Raw genomic sequence first — 21,956 nt, 5'->3', positions numbered from 1 at the left:
TGGAGACTGCATAGTAGCGCCCTGTAACTCCGCGAGAGACTAGACCAACTTGACACCTGGATCACAGGTTTTGATAAGGTTATTGGATTTTAACTGGGTTATTTTGAGTTGATTTTTAATTATTTTTTTATAAAAAAAATATTATTTTTGTTAAAAAAAAAATCAATATATTGCAATTTAATATTTGATCGGTATCAATCAATATATCTATTATAGAAAAATAAAAATCAGTACGATGAGTTTCATGGTTAATTTAGCTAGCTAAAACATAGAATTATTTTTTATTAAAAGACAGCGCGTATTGCTGGTGAATTGTTGGATTCACGATGTTTGAGCTGATACGTTGAAATTTTAATTATAATTAAAGATGGCAAGGCACAATAAAGGCTAATTTTATTGTTCCATGAGATTAGAGACTGTGGTGTGATACACCGTCTTTAATATTTTAGACTCTTTTTTAAATGGGCTTTAAATACTCTTCCACAATACAGCGGGTGCTGCTCGTAGTACACAGGTCTAGAATATATTTGCCGGGGTTGGAGTGTTTTGTTTTTGTGGTTAAATATATATTTTTTAAATGTTATTTAAATTATTTTTTATCTGAAAATTATTAAATTGATTTCTGTTGACTGTGTTTTTATGGTTTTTATATATTAAAAAAAAAATCTTAAAAAATATTATTTGAATATATTTTTAAAAAACAATTATTATTTTTGCTTACAATTATGTTTTTTTTTACATACATCGAGGCCATACAATCCACAATTAATAGTTAAGCACGTGAGTAATATTACTATGACAGACTGGATTGGGCACTAACAGGACTGCTTTGGTCTCTTTTTTATAACAAGATGGCTTCAAACTCGAATATTTTAAAAGGAGGACTAGAACTTGATATCTCTTAGTTCACAATTATTTGACGAGAAATTTATTGATTGCTTGTATGGTTGTTTACTAATAAGTTTTGTGATAAATAACTGAGTTAATCTCTTCTCTATCGCTAAGTAATCCTTTAAAAAAATAAAAAATTCTTTTAAAGGATGTCGACTTGCAAAGCTCGAAAATCTCAGCTCTAGTTTCGGGCTTTTGCTCTTAACGTAATTCCATGGTGGAGTTGCAAGATTGTTTGGCAATTAGCATCCTAACCAGTAACCAGTCGTGACCCATTCCAAGCCTTTCGAGCTTGGGCCTGGATTCACCATTCAAGTTAACTTCCCTTCTAACGGCTGCAGGCTATTGGTCTCGATCTCCTCGAGGTTCCATTTCTCGGACCAGGCAAACAAAATAAATCCTAAAACCAGCTCGGTTTTAGTTCCAGCAGACAGCAGTTCGTTTGACCGAAGCCCGTATTAGTCGTCAGGAATTGGGTGGCGGTCATGTCTCTTCTACTCTCTCTATGGGTTTGTCAAACCTTGCCCAGCTTGAATTCTGAGTAAAAATAAAGTGATTACGCCCCTATGGCGTTTTCTTATAATAACTTGAAGTAACTACTTTTTTTAACCAAAAAAAAAAAACCATGCCTAGCTGTAGTGAAAAACCAAGCATTTCACTATGCTTGCTCTACAATGAAGCACCTTGAAAAATAGTGCTTTTGCGGCTTTTTTTTTTAAAATGATGCCGTTTTCACAAAAAAAAATGATTTTTTGGGAATTTTAGATATTTTATGCACTCTAGTCCTTGAAAATCTAGTTCATGCGTAAAAGTCCACAAACTTTATCTATGTTGCAACAATATCCCCGATGTAAAGGGATACAGGGCAAGAGAGAGAAGAGGGTGCTGTCTTTCGGATTTCAACAATGTTCCGAGCGTGTTTTAAAGTTAAGATGATTATGTGATATTTCAAACGGCACCATCAATATATTTTTAAAAAATAAAAATCCAAACCAGCTGCTTCCATCCCAGGTGAGTGGGCCTGATGCCACCAGGCCCACGCATCCATTTTTTATATTTTTTACAGTTTTTTTTTATTTTTTTTTTATTTTTGTATATCAAGATATTTCTAATAATTATTGATTTTTTCCACGCAACTTAAAAAAATAATGATTATTTCACATGGTTTGACTTCTTTATATTCTAAAAATGTTATTCTTGTCGCGAATTTATTTCTAAAATAATAATTAATTATTTTTTCTTACATGAATAAAAATTTGACGATTGATCATGAATCAGCTTACAATACATGATTTAAAAAAAACTCTATAACAATGTCGACGCTGAAACAAGGTTAATACAACACCGGCTTAAAATCACACAACTAATTAATCACACGTCAAGGTTAAAAAAAAGTCAAGATAAAAAGGATTTTATAGATTTTCTTTTCTTTTCTTTTTCATGTTAATTATTAATTATTTGCTCCAGGTCATTTTTCTCCAAATAATTAATGGTTATTTCTGTACATCTCATACGAACCTCGCAAAAAAATAATTATCGTTGCATTGCGGATTTTTAAATACTGTGATAAAAGGCGATGCCTACTGGTTGTTTTATAATTATCTAAATCATCATCAGTCCGGATAAATAAAAATAAAGATAAAAAAAGATTTCAGATCGATCCATTGCGGATTTTTAAATACTTAGCATGATAGAAACATTTAATTTAAGCAAGTGGATTCTCTTCCGACACAGTGAATGGGGGCTACCTTCCAAGAGCCAAGCATATTTTATGATGCCTAGGGAGATCCTCCACGCACGCACGATCAAAGCCCAGAAAGATTTTTGTCTTGAATGAGAGTGACAGCGCCATGAAGAATCCATAAAAGTGGCCCCACTCCAATCCTCCTTTAATCAATCCCAAAGTTGACGTTATTTCCCCCTCATCCTTATCACCTGGGTAAAAGGAGGCGAGTGTGGAAAGTTGCAACCATTTTCTTCCATGGAATCATGCTCGGTAGACGTTTAAGAAACTGTGTAAAGTTCTTCACTCTCTTCTGAAGAAGAAGACTAGCAATATCTTTCCTTGCAGCAATAATTTTATCTGCTTGACATGCCAATTATCCACTTGAATATATCACCTTCTGAATAACTCATTCTCGGAGGCAGGGCGGAATCAGAAAATAAAATTAAAAGGAGCCAAGATATTAATTGTGTTATTATTTAGACTAAAAATATAAATATTGTTAAAGGAGGGACTGGAAAAAAATAAATAAAAATCTTATTGTCAAGACAAGGAGAAAAGGATCTTGCCCAGGTCCCATGAGTAAAACTCGTTATCGAAGTTCTAATTGCTATAAGTAGACAAGAGTCTATCCTTAAAAAAAAGGGTGGAGAAGAGGGGATGAGTCGCGGGAAGATATCGTGACTGTCTTGTTTAGGTAACCTGTGCTTTCCTCACGTTTAGCTTTACGAGACATGAAATGTGTTAGTGATTTTATTTGAAAATATATTAAAGTAATACATATTATTTATTTATTTGAAAAAATATTTTTAATATCAATATATTAAAATAAAAAAATACATAAAAAACTAATTTTAAATAAAAAAATTAAATCTTTAAAAAACATTATGAGAAGTGTCAATTGTGAGGAGGGACTTGAGATTATAATAGCTTGGTGAAGGTCCTTTGCATGAAGAGAAAAAAACTGGTGTACTGATTAGATATTGGCTGGACACTGATTGCAGGGGGTTATACTAGCATTTAATCAGTAGAAGATTTTATTATTAGAATATTAGCATTTAATCAATTGAAGATTTTATTTGTAGAATTTGGGCCCCCGATGGCAGGGGTTTTTTTTTCTTTTTTCTTGATAATAAATTTGTTCGTTTTTTTTTCCCTTCTCACATTTGGCTTCTAGCAAACCCCCCGATTTATTTTCAACCAAAAAAAAAACCTTGCCGCAATTCTAGAAATGAAACCTCCAATTTCAGCGAGTGATTAAAAGCATGTTTAGGTTTACTAATAAATTAAAATTTTAAAAACTAACGTATTTTTATACAATCTAAACCGTTTAGGAACGGAGTTAAATTCATATTCCTAAAAACTTTTAAATTATTATTTATTTAAAATTAATATTTTTTAGTGTTTTTAGATTGTTTTTATATGATGATATCAAAAATAATTTTTAAAAAATAAAAAATATATTATTTTAATAAATTTTCTAGTAAAAAAACACTTTAAAAATTACTAAATTTTCACACTGTTTAAACCGTAGACCGTGTTTCTAAAAAAATTTAAATTATTTTTTATTTAAAATTAATATTTTTTAATGTTTTAAGATTTTTTTAACTCGTTAATTTTAAAAATAATTTTTAAAAAATAAAAAAATATATTATTTTAATATATTTTTAAATAAAAAATATTTTTAAAAAATAACTGTTATCACATTTCATTCCTTCAACCCTTAAATATTAATGCACGTAGACCTCCCCAGTTGATATATTTACCCCCACTCTCTGTTTCCTTCCTTCAACACAAAAGACCTAACAATTATAAACTGAAATTCACTCTATATTTCTATTTCAAGTCTTCATCTACCAAGCTCCATGCGAGGCAACTCGTAAATGGTAGCTATACAGAGCACAGTAACGCTCTTGACGAAACCCAACATTGGGAACGAGAATATTCCCTGAGTGAATTCATCCACTCTTAACTTTTTTGACAACTAAAAGTTTACACCTTTATTTTTTTGGACGATGTATTCCAGATTCTCCTTTTAAATGAACTCACGTGTGACTGCCATACTCCTTTCCAGTTCGTGCCACAAGCCTGGCACGCGCTCCACTCCGCCTTCCTCTCTTCACCGTCCACCTGTCCCTCAATCCTAAGGTCAATACCTCTCCTCCTCTACATTATATGCTCTCTCCCACACCACACACAGCACACGCCACACCAATCTCTCTTTTTAATTCTTCTTCCTCTTCATTAGAAATTTCAATACCCGTTATTTCATCTTTGTTCAGTAAAAAAAAAAATCATGTTACTTAAGGCAGCACCAGCCTTTTCTCTATTGAACGCGACAGGGGATAATCTGGGTTCCCTGTTTCCATCTGTTTCTTCTCTGTCTAACAAAAATCTTTCTGTTTCTCCTTCATTTCTTCGCTCAAAAACTGGGTCTGGATTCGTTGTTTGTGCCTCAAAGGGGGCTAATAATAGACCTTTAACTGGTGTCGTCTTTGAGCCTTTTGAGGAGGTTAAGAAAGAACTGAATCTCGTGCCTAATGTGCCACAAGTTTCTCTTGCCAGGCAGAAATTTACCGATGAGAGCGAAGCCGCCATCAATGAACAGATCAAGTGAGATTTCTTTTTTTCAAGCTTCTTGTTGAGTGACCATTCTTTTATCGTCAAGAAATGATTGATTTGCTTTAATTGATATAGAAAATGATTTCTTTATACTGGAACTGGATTAAAGATTCTATATTTACTTTTCTTGTGACATGTTCTTTTTATATGATGTTTAATTCTGATCTTGCGTTGGTGTTTTCCATATTTAGATCTATGTTTCGTGGTTCTTTGGGTTCATCTATGTTTCGTTTGAGTTTGTTTGGTGAAGTACATCGCTTTAGTAATCTGTTTTCTAATCATCAATTATGTCGTTTTTGGAATGGCAGTGTGGAGTACAATGTCTCATATGTGTACCATGCGATGTTTGCCTACTTCGATAGAGATAATGTGGCACTCAAGGGCCTTGCCAAGTAAATTCCCGTGGAAATTCTCTGTTTTTTATAAGCTCTCTCTTTTGCTTTATGTTTTTAGCTCTCTTTTGTTACATGTTGTTAAAGCTGATTCATGACATTTTTTTTTTCTAATAGGTTTTTCAAGGAATCTAGTATCGAAGAAAGAGAGCATGCTGAGAAATTGATGGAATACCAGGTGATTAAATTCATAATTTGATATAGTTATTTATTGTTTTTTTCCTTTTCAATTCAGCGTTAGGAGTTCTTTATTATGTTCATAATGTAATTGAATCCTCGGTCATTGTTGTTTAATCTCATAGAATAAACGGGGTGGAAAAGTGAAGCTGCAGTCTATTTTGATGCCCCTCTCTGAGTTTGATCATGCGGAGAAGGGAGATGCACTGTATGGTGAGTTTTGATGGGCGTTTATATGTTGACAATGAGGAGTTAAGCAAAATGAAGTTTTTTGTATTTATTTATTGAAGCTGTTGTGTGATGTGAAGAATGTCTTCGGCCGGTGCTTTTTAATGTTTTTCTCTGCTTTAATCCTGACATAAATTTAGGGGAGAAATTAGTTGATTGACCGTGTCCTTATATACTGAACTGATCATGCAAATTCATGCTGTTGAGGTATTGGAATGTGATTGATTTTACCAGGTGTATTCTGAGTTTCTCAATCAGGGCAAGGTTATCCTTCGCCTTTTCTTTTCTTTTTTTTATACGTAGCTGTCGTGGCACAGGATATACTTTGTGAATTCGAGGTGAATGGAAATATTCAGTGTTGAAACTACATGGGCTTCCGTTAAGAATCACAAGTTAAACTTCACAAGCGGCTTCTCAAATACAAATCTTCATTGTGTTCTTATGCTTGTGATGTGTGTTGAACTTGAAAGAATTTGTATGCATCCATAGTTTACAAGAACTTACGAGCAAATGACAATACTTCGTCTGCATTGCATTGGTGTCTGCTTTGTTAAGTTATGATGTACTTGGTTTTATCTTTAATTGACCTGATTGTGGTTGTTTTTCTTGGTTCAGCAATGGAGCTTGCCTTGTCTTTGGAAAAACTAACGAATGAAAAGCTCCTGAACTTGCATAGTGTAAGACATTTCTATCCCTCAATTTAGGATTTAATGTGCTTCATTGCATGGTAAATTTCAGTTTGCACTCAGCAGTAACTGACGAAATGGGGCCATGCTGCAATTTGCATAGCCTTTTGGATAACAAAATCTTTCAGGTCTTTCTAGTTTTGTTTGCCGAGTACGTAGAAATTGAATTAAGTTTTGTTCAACAGGTGGCCGAGAAGAACAAAGACGTGCAGTTGACAGATTTCGTTGAAAGTGAGTTTTTAGCTGAGCAGGTACGTACAGTTTTCATGTTGGTCTACTTCCACCAGCATTTATTTTTCACAGTTATGGCAGGTCAGCTGAATTTTGATTTTGACCTTTCAAATTGCTTACGTTGTAGGTGGATGCTATCAAAAAGATCTCAGAATATGTTGCTCAGCTGCGAAGAGTGGGTAAAGGACATGGTAAAGATCTCTATCTTGTGCAAAGTTCTCCCTTACCTTTATTTATTTATGAATTTGCACTGCGCATTTGCTCATCCTCTAAACTGTTGTTCTTTCTTTGAAATTATCAGGAGTGTGGCACTTCGACCAGATGCTCCTCCATGGGGAAGAAGTAGTTGCATAATCATGAAGCCATCTTGTTTTCTACCTTGCTTGAAGTACCATTTAGGAGGGCGTTCTGTGCCTATCTTTTTGTGTTAATCATTCTAGGTTTTGCTAAGGGATTTTTGGGGTGTGGTTGGTTAGCAAAGATGCTTTGTTGTCAAGGATTGAACATGAGTTTAGCCATCGTTTCAAAAGCTTGAAGGTAGTTTAAAATATATGGTTGTCCCCCTACACTCTTAATTTTATTTTTATTGTACCTTGTTCTGCAATGGCAACCACAGCGAAAAATGAAAAACAAGTGACTAGGGAAATGGTAATGGACGCTGTACTCATGGTCTGATGATTCACGTTCTTGGTGGTCCCGTATACCTGGACCATGATATGATTCTCCAGTATTCTCGATTTGTCTCTTCAGCCGCTGAAAAGGATGGAAAGCCTAGCCGCTGTTGTTTGGGCGGTGGTCTTTTTCGCTGCACGACAACTGGCCCTTCAATTCGCCGATAAGTTCTCATCAATACGGACAGGATCTTCTATCACTGTCAATTAGGGGGTGAGGTTGTGTTATATTAATCATCTAAAATCAACCGTTGATCTTCTTTCGCGCTGTCAATTAGCGGGTAAGGTTGCTTTCTGTTAATCAACCGTCCCCACGGGATAGAGAAGAGGTTAACCGTGTCCGATTAAGCCCCAAATTTTAGAGTGCTTGTCATTTGGCAAATACATTAATTGGATTGGACCGTCAAGAAAGTTGATAGCCAGAGACACAAAGAACACTCTCTCTCTCAAAAATGCCCATACTAATTACTTTCCAGTAGGAAGAGTCGAGGCATAATGGAAACCGAATTTCCATTCATACTAATGAGTTAGAGATCGATATTTCTGTGTTTCATGTGAATTGTTTGGGCCTGCGGAGTTTATCTTCCGATATCCAATGATGAAGCGAGAATACATGAAGCCCAGTGATCGGACTCAATCCGAGGACTTGGGCCTAAACTAAACTTTGACGGGCTGAGATATAGTTTGCATTGATGATGTTTGCGTGGAAAACAAGTCTAGACCAGTCATAGCTGCGAACTGACTTTGATTGATTAGGGTTCGGGGATTCTAGAAGTTAATTTCTTAATTTTGACTAGGCTACCATATAGATAAATATTTTACAAGAAGAACACAACATTTTAATTCAATTTTTTCGTTATATTAATTATAAACAAACATGTCTGGATAACTTGTCGAATCAATTTTATTGAGCAACTGTTAACTCGGTGATGGCATGGATGGACCACGTTCGTGACATTATAGCATAGAAGGATCTAATCAATATTAAAAAGAGTTGAACGGTAAGAGAAAAACCGCGTGTTACCCTTCTACTGGGTCAGCTACATCACGTCAAAAAGTCAAAGAAAATGTAAATAATCTGAAACGATCAAGCGACTTATTCCAGTACGCGCCAGAGCTCTTTCTTTCTCGCCCTGGAAACCGGAGACATCCGCTTCGTGTTTCCGTACAGAGAATTTCCATTCATACATTCTCCCTTTGCCACTCTAGAAACAGAAAGAGAAGAGAAAAACAATAGAAGCAAGCAATGTTTGCTATTTTGAAGCTTCTGTTGTTATCGATATCGTCGCAATTAAATGCTGATCAAGGTTTCGATGTCCGTCGCCACCTCTGCACTGTAACGAGGTCTCTCTCTTTTTTCTACCATTTTTATCCCATCTTTTACTTTCTAGGTAATCCAATTGATTTTGTCTGTGGAATAACGAGATTAATGCTCGAAAACAAGCAAACTTGTAGTTAGCTATGTGTAATTATTTAATTGATTGATAAATTGTGTGCAGGTACAATGTAGCGAAGGATATGGCTAACACTTCAGCTGTAGCTGCCAATAATATTCCTAATGGATGCACTCCTATCCACGTAAACCTTGTGGTAATCTTCTCTGTTGCAAATTTTTAGATTGGTGTTTTCTTCCTGTTCATGTTTAATGTTTGACTAGTGAAAGTCCGGGTCATCGCTATGGATCTGCGAAATTTAAAAGTAAATGCAGCAGCTCGAGTCTTTTCTGCGTATAATACTAAAATGTTGTGCTTAATTTGAATTACCTGTTAATGTAGCAAGTTTTCTATAAAACTAGATTAAGATCCGAGATTTTGGCAAGTAGCTGCTCGAGGAGTTGACTGATCACGAAAGATGTTTGGGTTTAATTTTTTTTGTTTAATTTTTTTAGTATGATTCAATTTCTAGTTTTTGGGCATGGTTTTGCACTTGCTGTCACGGAGGAATTTGAATTTCTCATCTGTCCCTGTAGTTGATTCTTGCCGGACTCAGACTCAGGGTCTTTAAAAAACGCATCGACGCTCATGGAATTACTTGAAGCATCTTTTTCTTTACGAATAAAAACTTTCTGCTGTCAACAGAATGTTATTGTGCCCTTGAAATCAGGGACTTTCTAACACATCAAATATATCGTTTTGACCAAAGTCAGGGAAAAGAGCTACTTGAAGTTTCTGAGTTATAGAAATTCGTAGAACTTCAACATGCAAGTTATCATTTAGAGTAATTTGGTTGTTAAATGAAACTGTTGGAATGGGCCATGCATTCCCAGGGTGGGCATCACTTGCAGAATTTGCTTAAACCAACATGACTTTTTCCTTATTTTTAAGTGATTATTTCTGGAGGGAGTTTGTTTATTTCTTAGTACTATTTTTATGATGGAATGATCCTTTGCTTGGATATTTTATGTTTTAAAATTACTTTGGAGGCTTCTTTTCTGATTTAGCGTTTTAATTTGCTGGGTTTATATGCTGATTTCTTCTACTGCCTGAAGTGATTTGTTGCTCTGATAAAAGTTATTACCATGTTTTTTGAATTTCACTCTTTTCACTTGTTACTTCCTAGGCAAGACATGGAACTCGTTCTCCTAACAAAAAACGGATGAGAGAGTTAGACAAGTTGGCTTCTCACTTGGGGGAACTTATAAGAGAAGCTGAAGAACAAAATTTGTCTTTGGAGAAAGTTCCTTTGTGGTTGCGGGGATGGAAATCTCCTTGGAGAGGGAAATTGAAAGGTGGAGAATTGATCAGGAAAGGAGAAGAAGAATTGTACAATCTTGGAATCAGGATTAGAGAGAGATTTTCAGAATTATTTGATGAGGAATACCACCCAGATGTTTATCCTATAAAGGCTACACAGGTGAGCTCTGTTCTAAATGCTCTACAATGAAAATGTCTCACCCAATCAGTTCCCACTTTATACCTGTGCTGTTCTCCTAGTCTTTTACTATTTTCTTTCGGTAGATTTCACTTACTTCCTTCTTTTTTCTCTCCAATGTGCTAGGTTCCTCGTGCATCAGCTAGTGCTGTGGCATTTGGCATGGGGCTTTTAAGTGAGAAGGGAGGTCTAGGACCTGCACAACATCGAGCTTTTGCTGTTACAAGTGAAATCCCTGCTAGCGACATTATACTGAGGTTTCATGATTGTTGCGGAAACTATAAGGTAATATCCAGTTCTACTTTTTTATGTTGAAGTTTTACATCTGGATTCAAACCTTACAGCTTGTACATTGTAAAACAATATACAATTTGTGTGGTTATTTACTCTGTCTTCCCTTTTTATCTGCCCAATCCCATGATAGCTTAATTAATGTAGAAGAATGATTTTCTTTGTAAACGGTTTTTAGATGGGGCTTGTAGATTTGAATACTAGGTGCAAGACTTGAAATTTATTGAAGTTAGTGGAAGCATAAAAGTTGTGGATTTGCATGTAAGCTCATGTTCTCTGCCCAGAGTTGTTATGAGGCGGTCAATTTCCTCTCATATCACATATATGCATTCAGGATTTTAAGAAGAGGCAGGAGCCTGCTGTTGATAAGCTAAAGGAACCTGTACTGGATGAAATCACGTCTGCATTAGTGAGCCGCTATGGGCTCAAATTCACTAGACAGGATACTGCTACATTGTGGTCTCTGTGTAAACAGGTGACAACCCTGTCTCCATGACTGTTCATTATGATACAAATTTCATTCTGTTATGATTCCTGATTTTATCTATTTTTGTATATTTAATTTACTTACTTTGATGCAATGTGCCCTTGGATTTTCAATTTGTCAGGAAGCATCTGTCCTGGATATAACTGATCGAGCTTGTGGTCTTTTCAGCCCTTCCGAGGTAATTTGAATGCTGATGCTGTGTGATTTTAGGTTTTACTAGTTACATGCCCCGCGCGATGCTGCGGGTCAATTATTTTTTACATTTTAAAAATAATTAAGATCTAAAAGTGTTAAGTTTTTTTGCAAAGTTATATCTAAGAGTCTCAGGTTTGGTTGCAACGCCTGACCCAAGAGTAATTTTTATAATATTAATAATAACATTAAACTTGGGTTAACCCTTAGCATAAAAGTGTCTGGATTGCAATACCAGACCCTATAGCATTGGACGTGAGTCTAGCTGCAAGGTTGTGTCATAAAAGTGTGATAATTTAATATATTAGTTAAAAAAAAAACCAACAGGAAAAAAAAAACTAATGAAAAAAAAATATGAATTAATTGGGTTAACCCTTCAAACCAGGTTAACCCGTCATACCTTGAATTTGCATCGTGAAAGTTTAATAATTAAAATGAAAAAAACAAATTAATGGGTTAACCTAGAATTAACTAGGCTAACTCATCAAACCAGGTTAACCTGTCAAACCCGGAATCCGTGTAATGAAAGTTTGATAACTAAATAGAAAAAAATCTAACATTAACAATTTAAATTAAACAAAAAAAATTAATTAAAAAAAAAACATCAGCCTTTTCACTGTGGACTGCACTATGCAGTTCACAGTCAAAGGCATAAAAAAAAACTAAGGCATCAGTCGAGAACTACTTAGAAAAAAATTTAATATTAATAAAATAAATTAATGAAATAAAATTAATTAAAAATAAAAAATAAAAGAAAAAAAACTTTTAAGAAGAAAAAAAACTAAATAGAAAGAAATTTAACATTAACAAACTAAACTAAATGAAAAAAATAATTAAAAAGCAAAAAATAAAATAAAAATCAGGTTAACTCGTCAAACCAAGTTAACCCGTTAAACCCGGGATCCGTGTCATGAATGTCTGGTAACTAAATTAAAAAAAATTGAATATTAACAAACTGAACTAAACAAAAAAAATTAATTAAAAAGAAAAAAAATCTGGGTTAACTCGTCAAACCATGTTAACCTGTTAAACCCAATATTTGTGTCATGAAAGTCTGATAACTAAATAAAAAAAAATTAACATTAACAAACTAAATTAAACAAAAATATTTATGAAAATAAAAAAAAAAATTGACGGGTCAATCCGGAATTAACTGGGTTCACCCGTGAAATGAGGTTAACCCGTGAAACTCAGGATATGTGTCATGAAAGTCTAATAACTAAATAGAAAGAAATTTAACATTAACAAACTAAACTAAACGAAAAAAATTAATTAAAAAAACAAAGAAAGAAGCAAAAAAAAATCCCAAAAAACATAAAAAAACAGCTAACAAAATTTAGATAACCTAAAAAAAAACACCTAAAGAAGGAATCAGTGTTTTACTGTAAATTGCACTGTATAGTCACAGTAAAACACTGATTCATTTTAGCTATATATATAATATAATAATTTATGTTTCTCCATAGGCTAATGCTGATGATAAATCAGTCCGCTGATCACAATTTTCCAACTAGATTTTTATAGGAAATTTCAGTCGTCCTTAATAATTATTCCCTGTTCACTTTTGTGGAAGTCAATAACGTAGTGAAGTCTGTCTATTTTGATCACTTGAATACTTTCATCTTTGTTTTTTTATTTTTTATTCGGGTTCATGGGCTAAAAGAAATGACAAAATAAAATGCTTATGTTTGGATTAACAAGAAAGTTAAATACATGGTCGATTAACTTAAGAAAATGTGCATTTGCAATTATATGATACGAGTGTTTTTATACAGAAAGTCTGCAATGATAATTCATTAATGCAAATTAAAAAGTATTCTCTCTTTTGTGATTTATTGATATTGATCAGCTTACCTAAGCACATGCTTAGGTTGCTTTGCTGGAGTGGGCAGATGATTTGGAGCTGTTTATATTGAAGGGTTATGGTAATTCAATAAATTATCGAATGGGAGTGCCATTGCTTGAAGATGTTGTCCAGTCCATGGAGCAAGCCATTAAAGCAAATGAAGGTAAGTCAAGTTGTCAAATGTTAGAGACAGTATACTTGTTTTATGCCTTCGATGAACTGCATCCCTTTCTTTAAGTGACATTATTGTCTTATTGTTGAACAAAGAATATTTTAACTTTCATATGCATTAGTAAGTTGCGGACAAGGAGGAACCTGGTGAATTTTTTTTTTTAATCTTTATTTCTAGATTGGCTATAATGAGGTTAGCATTTGGCACAAATCTAAAACTAGCTGGCTCAGGCTCAGCATTGAGTTTAGCAACCATCAACACCGAGTTAAGATGGCTTGGCCCACCGATGCAAATTAGGATCTGTCACGCTAATCCTGGGTGGTGGAGGATTTGTTGTGTTGGTTCAATGTCCTGCAGATACCCCAGTTCCTCGTAAATCACCAAAAGAAGAAGAAGATATATATATGCATAATCGTTAAATGATATTGAAGAACCTTTTCCTGATCTAGTAAGACTCGAACACTTCTTCTTCTTATTGGGCTCTCATTCTATTAGAAAAGCATCCTCCTGGAAGTTATGAGAAGGCAAGGCTACGGTTTGCACATGCAGAGACCGTGGTCCCATTTACATGCCTCCTTGGACTTTTTCTTGAAGGATCTGGTGAGTTGATTTCATTCTTAGACTCCCTCTTCAGCATTTGTGCCTCTGCATGAACGCAACTGTATTATGACACTTTTATAAGGCTATCGACTTGGCTAAAGATGGAATACCTCCATAAAAGATAGTTATATGTTTGTCTGTGTGCGCTATATCCTGAATCACTAATTATTTTTACCGACTTTCAGAGTTCCAGAAAATACAAAGGGAAGAACCTTTGGAGCTCCCTCCAAAACCTCCTCAGAGTAGAAATTGGCGGGGCAGCATTGTGGCACCTTTTGCTGGTAACAACATGCTGGTCCTGCACAGCTGCCCGGCAAACTCTGCAAGCAAGTACTTTGTCCAAGTACTCCACAATGAAAAACCGATTCCAATGACGGTATATCTTGCTAGTTCACTTGCTTATTATGCATATGTTTGTTGTGCTTTCTTGATATGAACCTTTATAAAATTTTCAAATATTGACTTCTTTGTGTTTTGTTGATAGGGTTGTAATGGTTCCGATTTTTGCCCTTTTGAAGAGTTTAAGGTACTAGTATTATCAACTCTTTGGCGTTAATTTACATTATCGATTCTCCTATGCTGATTCTAGTTTCTTTTTTCTTTCTCCAGGAAAAAATAGTGGCTCCTCATCTGAAGCATGACTATGATAGTGTGTGCACTGCAAAGCTGGAAGAACCAGAGCAGAAACCTGGAAGCAGTAAGTTATCACAACTGTTTCGTTGTCTATTATCTCTACAGAATGATGATACACAGTCCACCAAGGATGGATTATAGTTTGTTATTGAAAAGAAAGAGAATATTTCTTGCATGCTACTTTTTCCTTCTTGTCGCTCCTCTCTGTATGTTGATTTTCAGCCAAGGCCAGCTCTTCCTTTTAGCAGAGTTCAATTTGGTTTAATGTCACTGTCTCCCGGCACTGAACTTACTGGCTCGATTCTGAATTCTAACCCAGTAGTTTTTCTGACAGATCTGACGCTGCTTCTAACAGCTCTACATTTTTGTATACCTGACTGGTTAATGATCTTGTAATTTTCACATAAATCACCTGATGGATTTTGCCTTTAGTTTAAATACCATCCCCTTTCTGCCATAATGGAAATTCCACTGGTCTTCTAGATGGATAGCTGTTCATGCAGCGCCTTGGCATAAGCTGCATGTACCGCATTGTGCTCATTTAGAAATAGGTTTCACTTAGCGTGTATCTCATTTTCAAGTCAACTTAGAGGTACAATATGGCTCCAACACATTGTCTCTGCAGAATGCTCCAGTGCCATGCCTTTGTAAAGTGTTTATTTACATGTATCTAGTAAATAGAACTTGTAGAGAGCAGCATATTGTTCAGGAATTAAGGCATCATATACTGGTAAGGCGGAGGAATCATCTTTCTCTCCGGGCAACCTGCAAGGAATTGAATTCATCATCAAACTTCCTGTAGCAAAGAATTACCCGTCTACTCATCTTTTTTTTCTTGCACAAACTTTTTAGAAAATTTTTTGTATCAAATCTAAAACACAGAATTTCAATTCTGCCAAGAAGTATTGAAATTGGGCTTTTAAAATCTGGCAGTTCCGGTAGCCAATGGCCCAAATCATTTTTAGAGGATAAATTGCACCGCATGTACCTTCAAAGCCTCTGACTTCAAGCTCTCGCCATTCTTGAACCATTGCACAACAGCAACACATGAAATGAGTTAAGAAGTCATCACATGAGCCTCCCTGCAAGTAGTATATTTGTCAGCTGCTTCTACCTTCGTAGCTCAAGCCAAAAGGATGTACAACTTTCACAAGGAAGAGCTTCAAAGCCCTCCTCTATAAAGAAGAAAACCAACCTCAATGTCGAAAAGATGCCGAATTTTTTTCCTGATGCAGCAGGTGTAACAGCAACATCCACAAAAAATAGAGTACGCCATTAGATCATTAATCGCACGCTCGCGAGCTTTAGCAGAAATCAAAGAAGAGAAATATTAAGAGAGTTAATTTACGCTCCAACCTGTTATCAAGTACTAAACTAGCTCGCCTAGATCACGGCTCTAAAGTTTTTATTTTTTAGCTAAGCTTACATGTCTTTCCTTTCGACACCACATTGGCTATCCTTGAAAATACACCACAGGGATAAATGCAGGTCTTCAAGCCTGCAGTAAAAAAGTTAAATAAAGAAGTAAATATACATCGAAATCGAACTAATCAATGGAACTAAAATAGCAGGAGGCAAGATTTGAATCGAAGTAACAAAACTAAGCACATAGTAATTTCTAGAGCAATAAGCAAACATAGACAAGAGTCACCCCTGCATTTATATAGTTAGCTATGCATAAGGAAGGGGATTGGGAGGACTCACTCAAACATGGCTCCTTGCAACAATCAAAAAGATCAACCTGCCATTCAGACTGGCACTTATCTCCAGGCTTTAGGACCCCATTGCTGGATCTTGCATTGGTTATGTACCTAGAATCATAAATCCCCAATTAATACATACCTTAAGGCACTTCACAAAACTATTACACATACACAAAAGCTTCACCAGAACTGTCTGGACACGTACCCTGATACAACATAAGTTGGCTCATTAACAAGAAGTTTCGTAACCTTCTTTGCAGGAACATCATTGACGACATTTTCTGTTACCTCAATTAGATGTTCAATTACTCGGCATTGATTTGGCTCCTTGCTTGTTCTTGATCTCTGCAGCTCAATCTGTAATTTCTCCTTTTCTTCTTGGAGAGCCTCCTGGAATCCCAAGTCAGGATATCTGCGAGATAGAGACTTCTCCAACATGTTTGCATCTTTCTTTGAACGGTCAGGTTTTAAAATCACACTTTGAGCCTCTACATCGTCTTCATCGAGGGTATAGTCTCTTTGATCCTCTTCAATTGCCTGCCAGCCTTCCTTTATATCCTGCACATATCTATAATTTCAAGACCAACTTGTTTGAACTTGAACTACTACAAGGCAGGTTCATGAGAAGGAAAACATTATCGAACTCAAGCGAGAGTGTCGCTTGTGAACATTGCTATAGCAACATAAACATCATCCATTCCTATTTATATGATATGGTGAATCAGTGCGTTTTCGCATTGCTTTGGTTCTGAACTATACAAGGAGGCAGTCCAAGCTAATATATTTTGCAGCAACTAGTACTCTCTCTTGGCTAGTTTTGAGAAAGCAGTGAGCTCAAAAGTCAATTAATTATTTTTCAAATTACTACTTTCTTTGTCATGAATAAGAAGTTCCTGCACCATTACTCTCGATCACACCGACATTATTTTCACTTCTGTTGCCAATCTATTCACTGGAGACAGGAATATCCATGGAATCAGAGTCGTTCGTATCTCAGGGGTCCACCAACATCGTAGGGCCAACCTGTTATTAACGGCACAGATTATAGTTAACCGTCCAGAGAAAGCGCAGGATTTTGTTTCTTGCCCACCCTAAATTCAATAAAATTAAGCATGCTTTAGGATCTGTTTTTAATAAACAAACAGTTCTTGCTTCTTCAACATGTCTTTTCAGAAACTGGAGATAAAAACAGTCAAACATCCTGCTTTCACTTATCTCCTAGTGTCTAGTGCCCAGAGAAAATAAATGAAGAAGAAAAAACAACGAATTCTCGGGTAAAATTTTCAAGGGAAAAGAATATATGGATTTTTGCACCCTCATTCGAATCCAAGAAGAGATATTCATAAAAAAAATCAACAAAAGATTCATGTTTGTATAAAGCAACTTGATTGGATTTCTACCAGAGGGAAAAAACTTGATTGAATGTTTCATTTAAATAGATGCCATTAACTCTTGAAAAGAGAAGAAGGAAATAGTATTTTTTACTTTACCTGCATCCTGAACTCATGGACCAGAGAAATCAAGGGTACGAGCCTAAGATACCTATCAATTTCATCATGAACTTGTCTAAACTGATAAACGACACTCCATCCCATAGCAAGCATGTATAGATAGCTCTTTTCCTTGCAGCTCTCCACCAAATCAAGTGCCTTTCTCAAAGCTTCCTCTAGACAATCCAATGGCTCTTTTGTAGCAGGCAAGTTCACCAGGTCCGTTGATTTTATCTTCTCTAGCAGGTTGCTTATAATCTTCACGTGCTCAGCTAGTTGCTCGCAGTTTTTCTTGTGCGCGGTGGCGTTTCTTGCTGATGATATGATCATGTTTGCCAGGCCTGATGTGTGTACTCCTGCTACCTGTGCAAGATTTGCCATGTTTATAAATTTTGTAGCTTTGGAGAGAAAATGGAGAGAGTAGTGATCACTACAGAGTGTGAAGGGGAGTTCAGCATTAAATGAGGTGTCCAAGGAAGTGTTTCTACTTTTTGGGTTTTATTGGCTTCGTTAAAGTTCAAATTTAACACAGAGGCCATAGTTTACAAACTCCGTAAAATGAAGGGATGGAAATGAACTAACATGTTCGATAGTAATTTGTTTTAACAGACTAGATTATTTTCAGAATATATTGGTTTTAAGTTGCTAATGTATTTACAGCTTACAACAAACAATTTCTTAATGACAAGAAGGAACGGACTAACCTGCAAAGGTTGAATGCAATTATGCTAATGATAATATTTATTTGGATAATCCTCGAGATAATGGTGATATTTACTTGTATATAATGAAGAGTAATGTGTGTAATGATGGCCCAAACAGTACCCCAGCCACACTTTAAGATCAGCTATTCCATCTTTTTATTCAGTTCCTTTTCATCTCTAACATTTTCCTTCTTGTCTAAGCAAGCAAGCTTTCTTCTTCTAGTCGAATCCTCACGTTTCCTCGATCATACCGTCTACATAGTTTCGTGAACTTCCACGACCCCGTTCAATTTGGAGAATTCCAACACGCGTGATTGAGGAAAACCCACGAGTCGAGACTCGTTCCGTATTCTTATATAAAAGATGAAGAAAAAAACATTATATTACATGTTATACATTTATTGATCAGGAAGCCCGTCTAGCTCAGTTGGTAGAGCGCAAGGCTCTTAACCTTGTGGTCGTGGGTTCGAGCCCCACGGTGGGCGTATGGTTTTTTCCTAGTTAAAACATAGCCTGCAGTTAATGCTCAACATCAGTGCATCTTTATATTTTAGCATAAATAAATGAAACATTCCTTTTTCTCTTTTTTATTATCTCTTTTGAACGCCGTGTGACTCTTGATATTTAGTTTCCGTTAGTTTTTTATTTGAAAAGTATTTTTAAAAAACAGTTATGAATTTTTAAATTATTTTAATGTTATAATATCAAAAATTAATTTTTTTAAAAAATATATATTATTTTAATATATTTACAAATAAAAAATATTTTAAAAATATAATTTTTATCACAATAACATAACACACCCTTCTATTTAACAGCAGGTGTTTATATAACGTCGATTATATGTTCGGCGTGAAAAAATGTGTCCAAGGGCGGGCTTACATAAAAAATGTATTTTTTATGCTTTCCCGTTACTCCATGGCCCATCTGCTCTTTTTTTATCTTGCAATAATTGTATACAAAATTATCATGTATTTTGTGCCTTTTATTTTTAATTTTGATATGATAATTTCATATTGTACATCAGCATCACATCACCTGTTATAATAGAATACGATTATTTTGCGAATTGGTATTTATTGAAGTCATGTCTGTTCCACTCTTCTAGCTATAAATCATGTTTTAGGAGCGATGTTTGGAAAACAGTTGTGGTTGTTTTTTAAAATACTTTGCATTTAAAAAATATATTAAAATAATTTTTTTTATTTTTTAAAAATTATTTTTCATATCAGTGCATCAAATTGATTTAAAAACATCAAAACATATTAATTTAAAATAAAAAAAATAAAAATAAAAATTATTTTTTTCAAAAATGTTTTTAAAATATATATATATATAAGCAAAATATCTTTCACAGTTGTTCGCATTTAAATTCTAAAGTGGCCTTCATTTATATTAGTACCAAAACTTATAGTGCATTTCCAAGTAGAACTAGTCAAACCAGGTGTGTTATTTCTAAGAGGGGTCACCGGCAAAACTCAAAATTAAGATTTTTAGTTGAGTAAATCTTTTCCTCATCATTTCAACTAACATTTCGAGAGGGTGATCCCGCTTTTGCTAGATCCATGTTTTTTCTATTTTTTTAAAAAAAAAACTAAATTAAATGCTTGAATTTCTTTAGAAAAAAATTCACACAATGTTATTAATGATACGGGTTCAAAAAAAATGAAGAAAAATATAACATGGTTTTGAGTTAAGCTTGCAGGCTCGGTTTAACTACTTCTGGGCTTAGTTTGACCACAATCAAACCTAGCCTAACATGAAATTCAATTTGACACAGTCAAACCAAACTCAATCAACCTGCTTTTGGCCTAATTTGATTCTCTTTAGGCTTGGTCTGACTAAAGTCAATTCCGCCCTGATCAACTTAATATGTGATCTTTTATGTAATGTATAAAAATCTCATCCGTAACACTAAAAAATTTAGATGAGAAATGACATCAACATTTTATTTTTTTTATAACGCCATCCTAATTTTAAAAATATAAATAAAAAAATATGTTTGTTAGGTCTTAAAATTCAAGGTGTTCGAGAATAAGATTGACATGTGTGAATTGATGGTTAATCTTTTAGTTCAAGTGATTTAATTTATTTTTTTTAGCCAAGATATTTATCGGTTTGATACAGGAAGCTTGGGTGGTTGGTAATTGATAGCACGTGGTATTTGGTAAGGCAAGGTGATCAATATATATGGTAGTAGAAGGCGGTGCTTGCAAAAGATTTTATTTGATGGTTATAGGAATTCTCCGATAGTAAAGCCAATAACTTTGTAGAGATAAAAAATATAATGATATTTTTGAAAGACAGACTCTGAAAATATACGTATAATGAAAATGTTAAGAATAAAAAGACTCTGAATATTGTTCTTAAAGAATTTACGAGGTATTTATAACCTACGAGTATTGTTATTTCATGGAAAGAATATGATGAAATGTAATTTTATTTTTTATGATATTTTGAGTTGTATTATATTTAAAATAATATATATTAGATCAATATAAAATACTAAAATACCCGTATGAGATCCTGATTTTTTTAAAAAATAAAAATTGAAACCATATAAGTTGTCTAAACCTACTAGAAAAATAAATAAAATCAAACACGCTACCCAAAAAAACCTATAAAGATGAGCTCATCCTCTAGAAAGAGCACAAGTACATGTACTAGAAAAATAAATAAAATTAAAAAGTTGAGGGATGAAACATATCATTAATAAACAATCCAGTACTCCTCAAATATTATTTCAGACTCTCTAGGCTCTACTCGCGCTACCGACTGCCTTGACCACCACGTACCAAACCACCCAATCTACGCCTGCAATCTCGAGGTCATGATTTCTCCACACCATTTCCTTATAAGGGCACACCCTTTTAAGCTCTGCAACAGTACATTACAGCACTAATGAAGTGTGCCGTTAGATTTCTCAGTAAAATCACCAGCCGTTGCGGTGATGAACTAACACTCTTTATTTATTTTTAATTTATTTTTTAAATATTTTTAATAATAATATTTAAAATAATTTTTTAATTTTATTCAAAATAAAAAACACTTAAAAAAATAATCTCTATTATTCTTCTAAAAACATCGTCTTAATTTGATGATCAGTAGACAATCCTTATTTCTTGTTGTCAATTGCCAACTGGCAGGAACGGTTGTAATCCATCCTTTAGTGGCCCCCAGGATCACACTCAAGAAAATCCCTCTCAACAAACTCTGTCCACACATTCTGCAGCTATCCCCTCTTCCTTTAATATTTTCACCCTCAATATCTCAATAAACTACAATAATACCACCAATCAGCCACGAGTGTAATGTTGTTTCTCTACTCGCGATGACAGATAGGTAG

The 21,956-nt window shown here is 34.6% G+C and overlaps 3 protein-coding genes and 1 non-coding gene across 7 annotated transcripts; 3 read left to right on the top strand and 1 right to left on the bottom strand.

Annotated features, from left to right (window-relative positions):
- The first annotated feature begins 4,796 nt into the window (after positions 1 to 4,796).
- LOC133697045 (ferritin-3, chloroplastic-like) lies at positions 4,797 to 7,500 on the top strand. The gene is made up of 8 exons (XM_062119374.1): positions 4,797 to 5,227; positions 5,545 to 5,628; positions 5,746 to 5,806; positions 5,931 to 6,018; positions 6,649 to 6,710; positions 6,905 to 6,970; positions 7,078 to 7,141; positions 7,252 to 7,500. Exons 1-8 carry the CDS (start codon positions 4,911 to 4,913, stop codon positions 7,302 to 7,304), a joined length of 795 nt encoding a protein of 264 aa, XP_061975358.1. The 5' UTR covers positions 4,797 to 4,910; the 3' UTR covers positions 7,305 to 7,500.
- Positions 7,501 to 7,642: 142 nt separating this feature from the next.
- On the top strand, positions 7,643 to 15,173 carry LOC133697043 (uncharacterized). Of its 2 annotated transcripts, XM_062119369.1 has the most exons (11): positions 7,643 to 8,965; positions 9,121 to 9,211; positions 10,181 to 10,474; positions 10,619 to 10,777; positions 11,118 to 11,258; positions 11,392 to 11,448; positions 13,333 to 13,471; positions 13,976 to 14,080; positions 14,266 to 14,456; positions 14,565 to 14,606; positions 14,690 to 15,173. In XM_062119369.1, the coding sequence occupies exons 1-11, from the start codon at positions 8,868 to 8,870 to the stop codon at positions 14,852 to 14,854; spliced, it is 1,482 nt and encodes a 493-aa protein (XP_061975353.1). In that variant the 5' UTR covers positions 7,643 to 8,867; the 3' UTR covers positions 14,855 to 15,173. The 2 variants fall into 2 exon arrangements, with proteins under 2 accessions (XP_061975353.1, XP_061975354.1); XM_062119370.1 differs by lacking the exon at positions 13,976 to 14,080.
- On the bottom strand, positions 14,783 to 18,785 carry LOC133697044 (cell number regulator 13-like). Of its 3 annotated transcripts, none has more exons than XM_062119372.1 (8): positions 18,685 to 18,785; positions 17,907 to 18,269; positions 16,622 to 16,974; positions 16,418 to 16,524; positions 16,140 to 16,211; positions 15,909 to 16,015; positions 15,702 to 15,795; positions 14,783 to 15,478 (listed from the first exon to the last, which is right to left on the bottom strand). In XM_062119372.1, the coding sequence occupies exons 2-8, from the start codon at positions 18,234 to 18,236 to the stop codon at positions 15,426 to 15,428; spliced, it is 1,116 nt and encodes a 371-aa protein (XP_061975356.1). In that variant the 5' UTR covers positions 18,237 to 18,269; positions 18,685 to 18,785; the 3' UTR covers positions 14,783 to 15,425. The 3 variants fall into 3 exon arrangements, with proteins under 3 accessions (XP_061975356.1, XP_061975357.1, XP_061975355.1); XM_062119373.1 differs by having other exon boundaries at positions 18,611 to 18,747; XM_062119371.1 differs by lacking the exon at positions 18,685 to 18,785 and having other exon boundaries at positions 17,907 to 18,424.
- Positions 18,786 to 19,022: 237 nt separating this feature from the next.
- TRNAK-CUU (transfer RNA lysine (anticodon CUU)) lies at positions 19,023 to 19,095 on the top strand. The gene has a single exon. It is a non-coding gene; the product is annotated as a tRNA-Lys (tRNA).
- Positions 19,096 to 21,956: the final 2,861 nt, after the last annotated feature.

This window comes from Populus nigra, chromosome 6 (assembly GCF_951802175.1).
Source record: "Populus nigra chromosome 6, ddPopNigr1.1, whole genome shotgun sequence".
Lineage (NCBI taxonomy): Eukaryota > Viridiplantae > Streptophyta > Magnoliopsida > Malpighiales > Salicaceae > Populus > Populus nigra.
The sequence above is the reverse complement of the archived record's forward strand: the minus strand, read 5'-3'. Positions and strand labels throughout refer to the sequence as shown.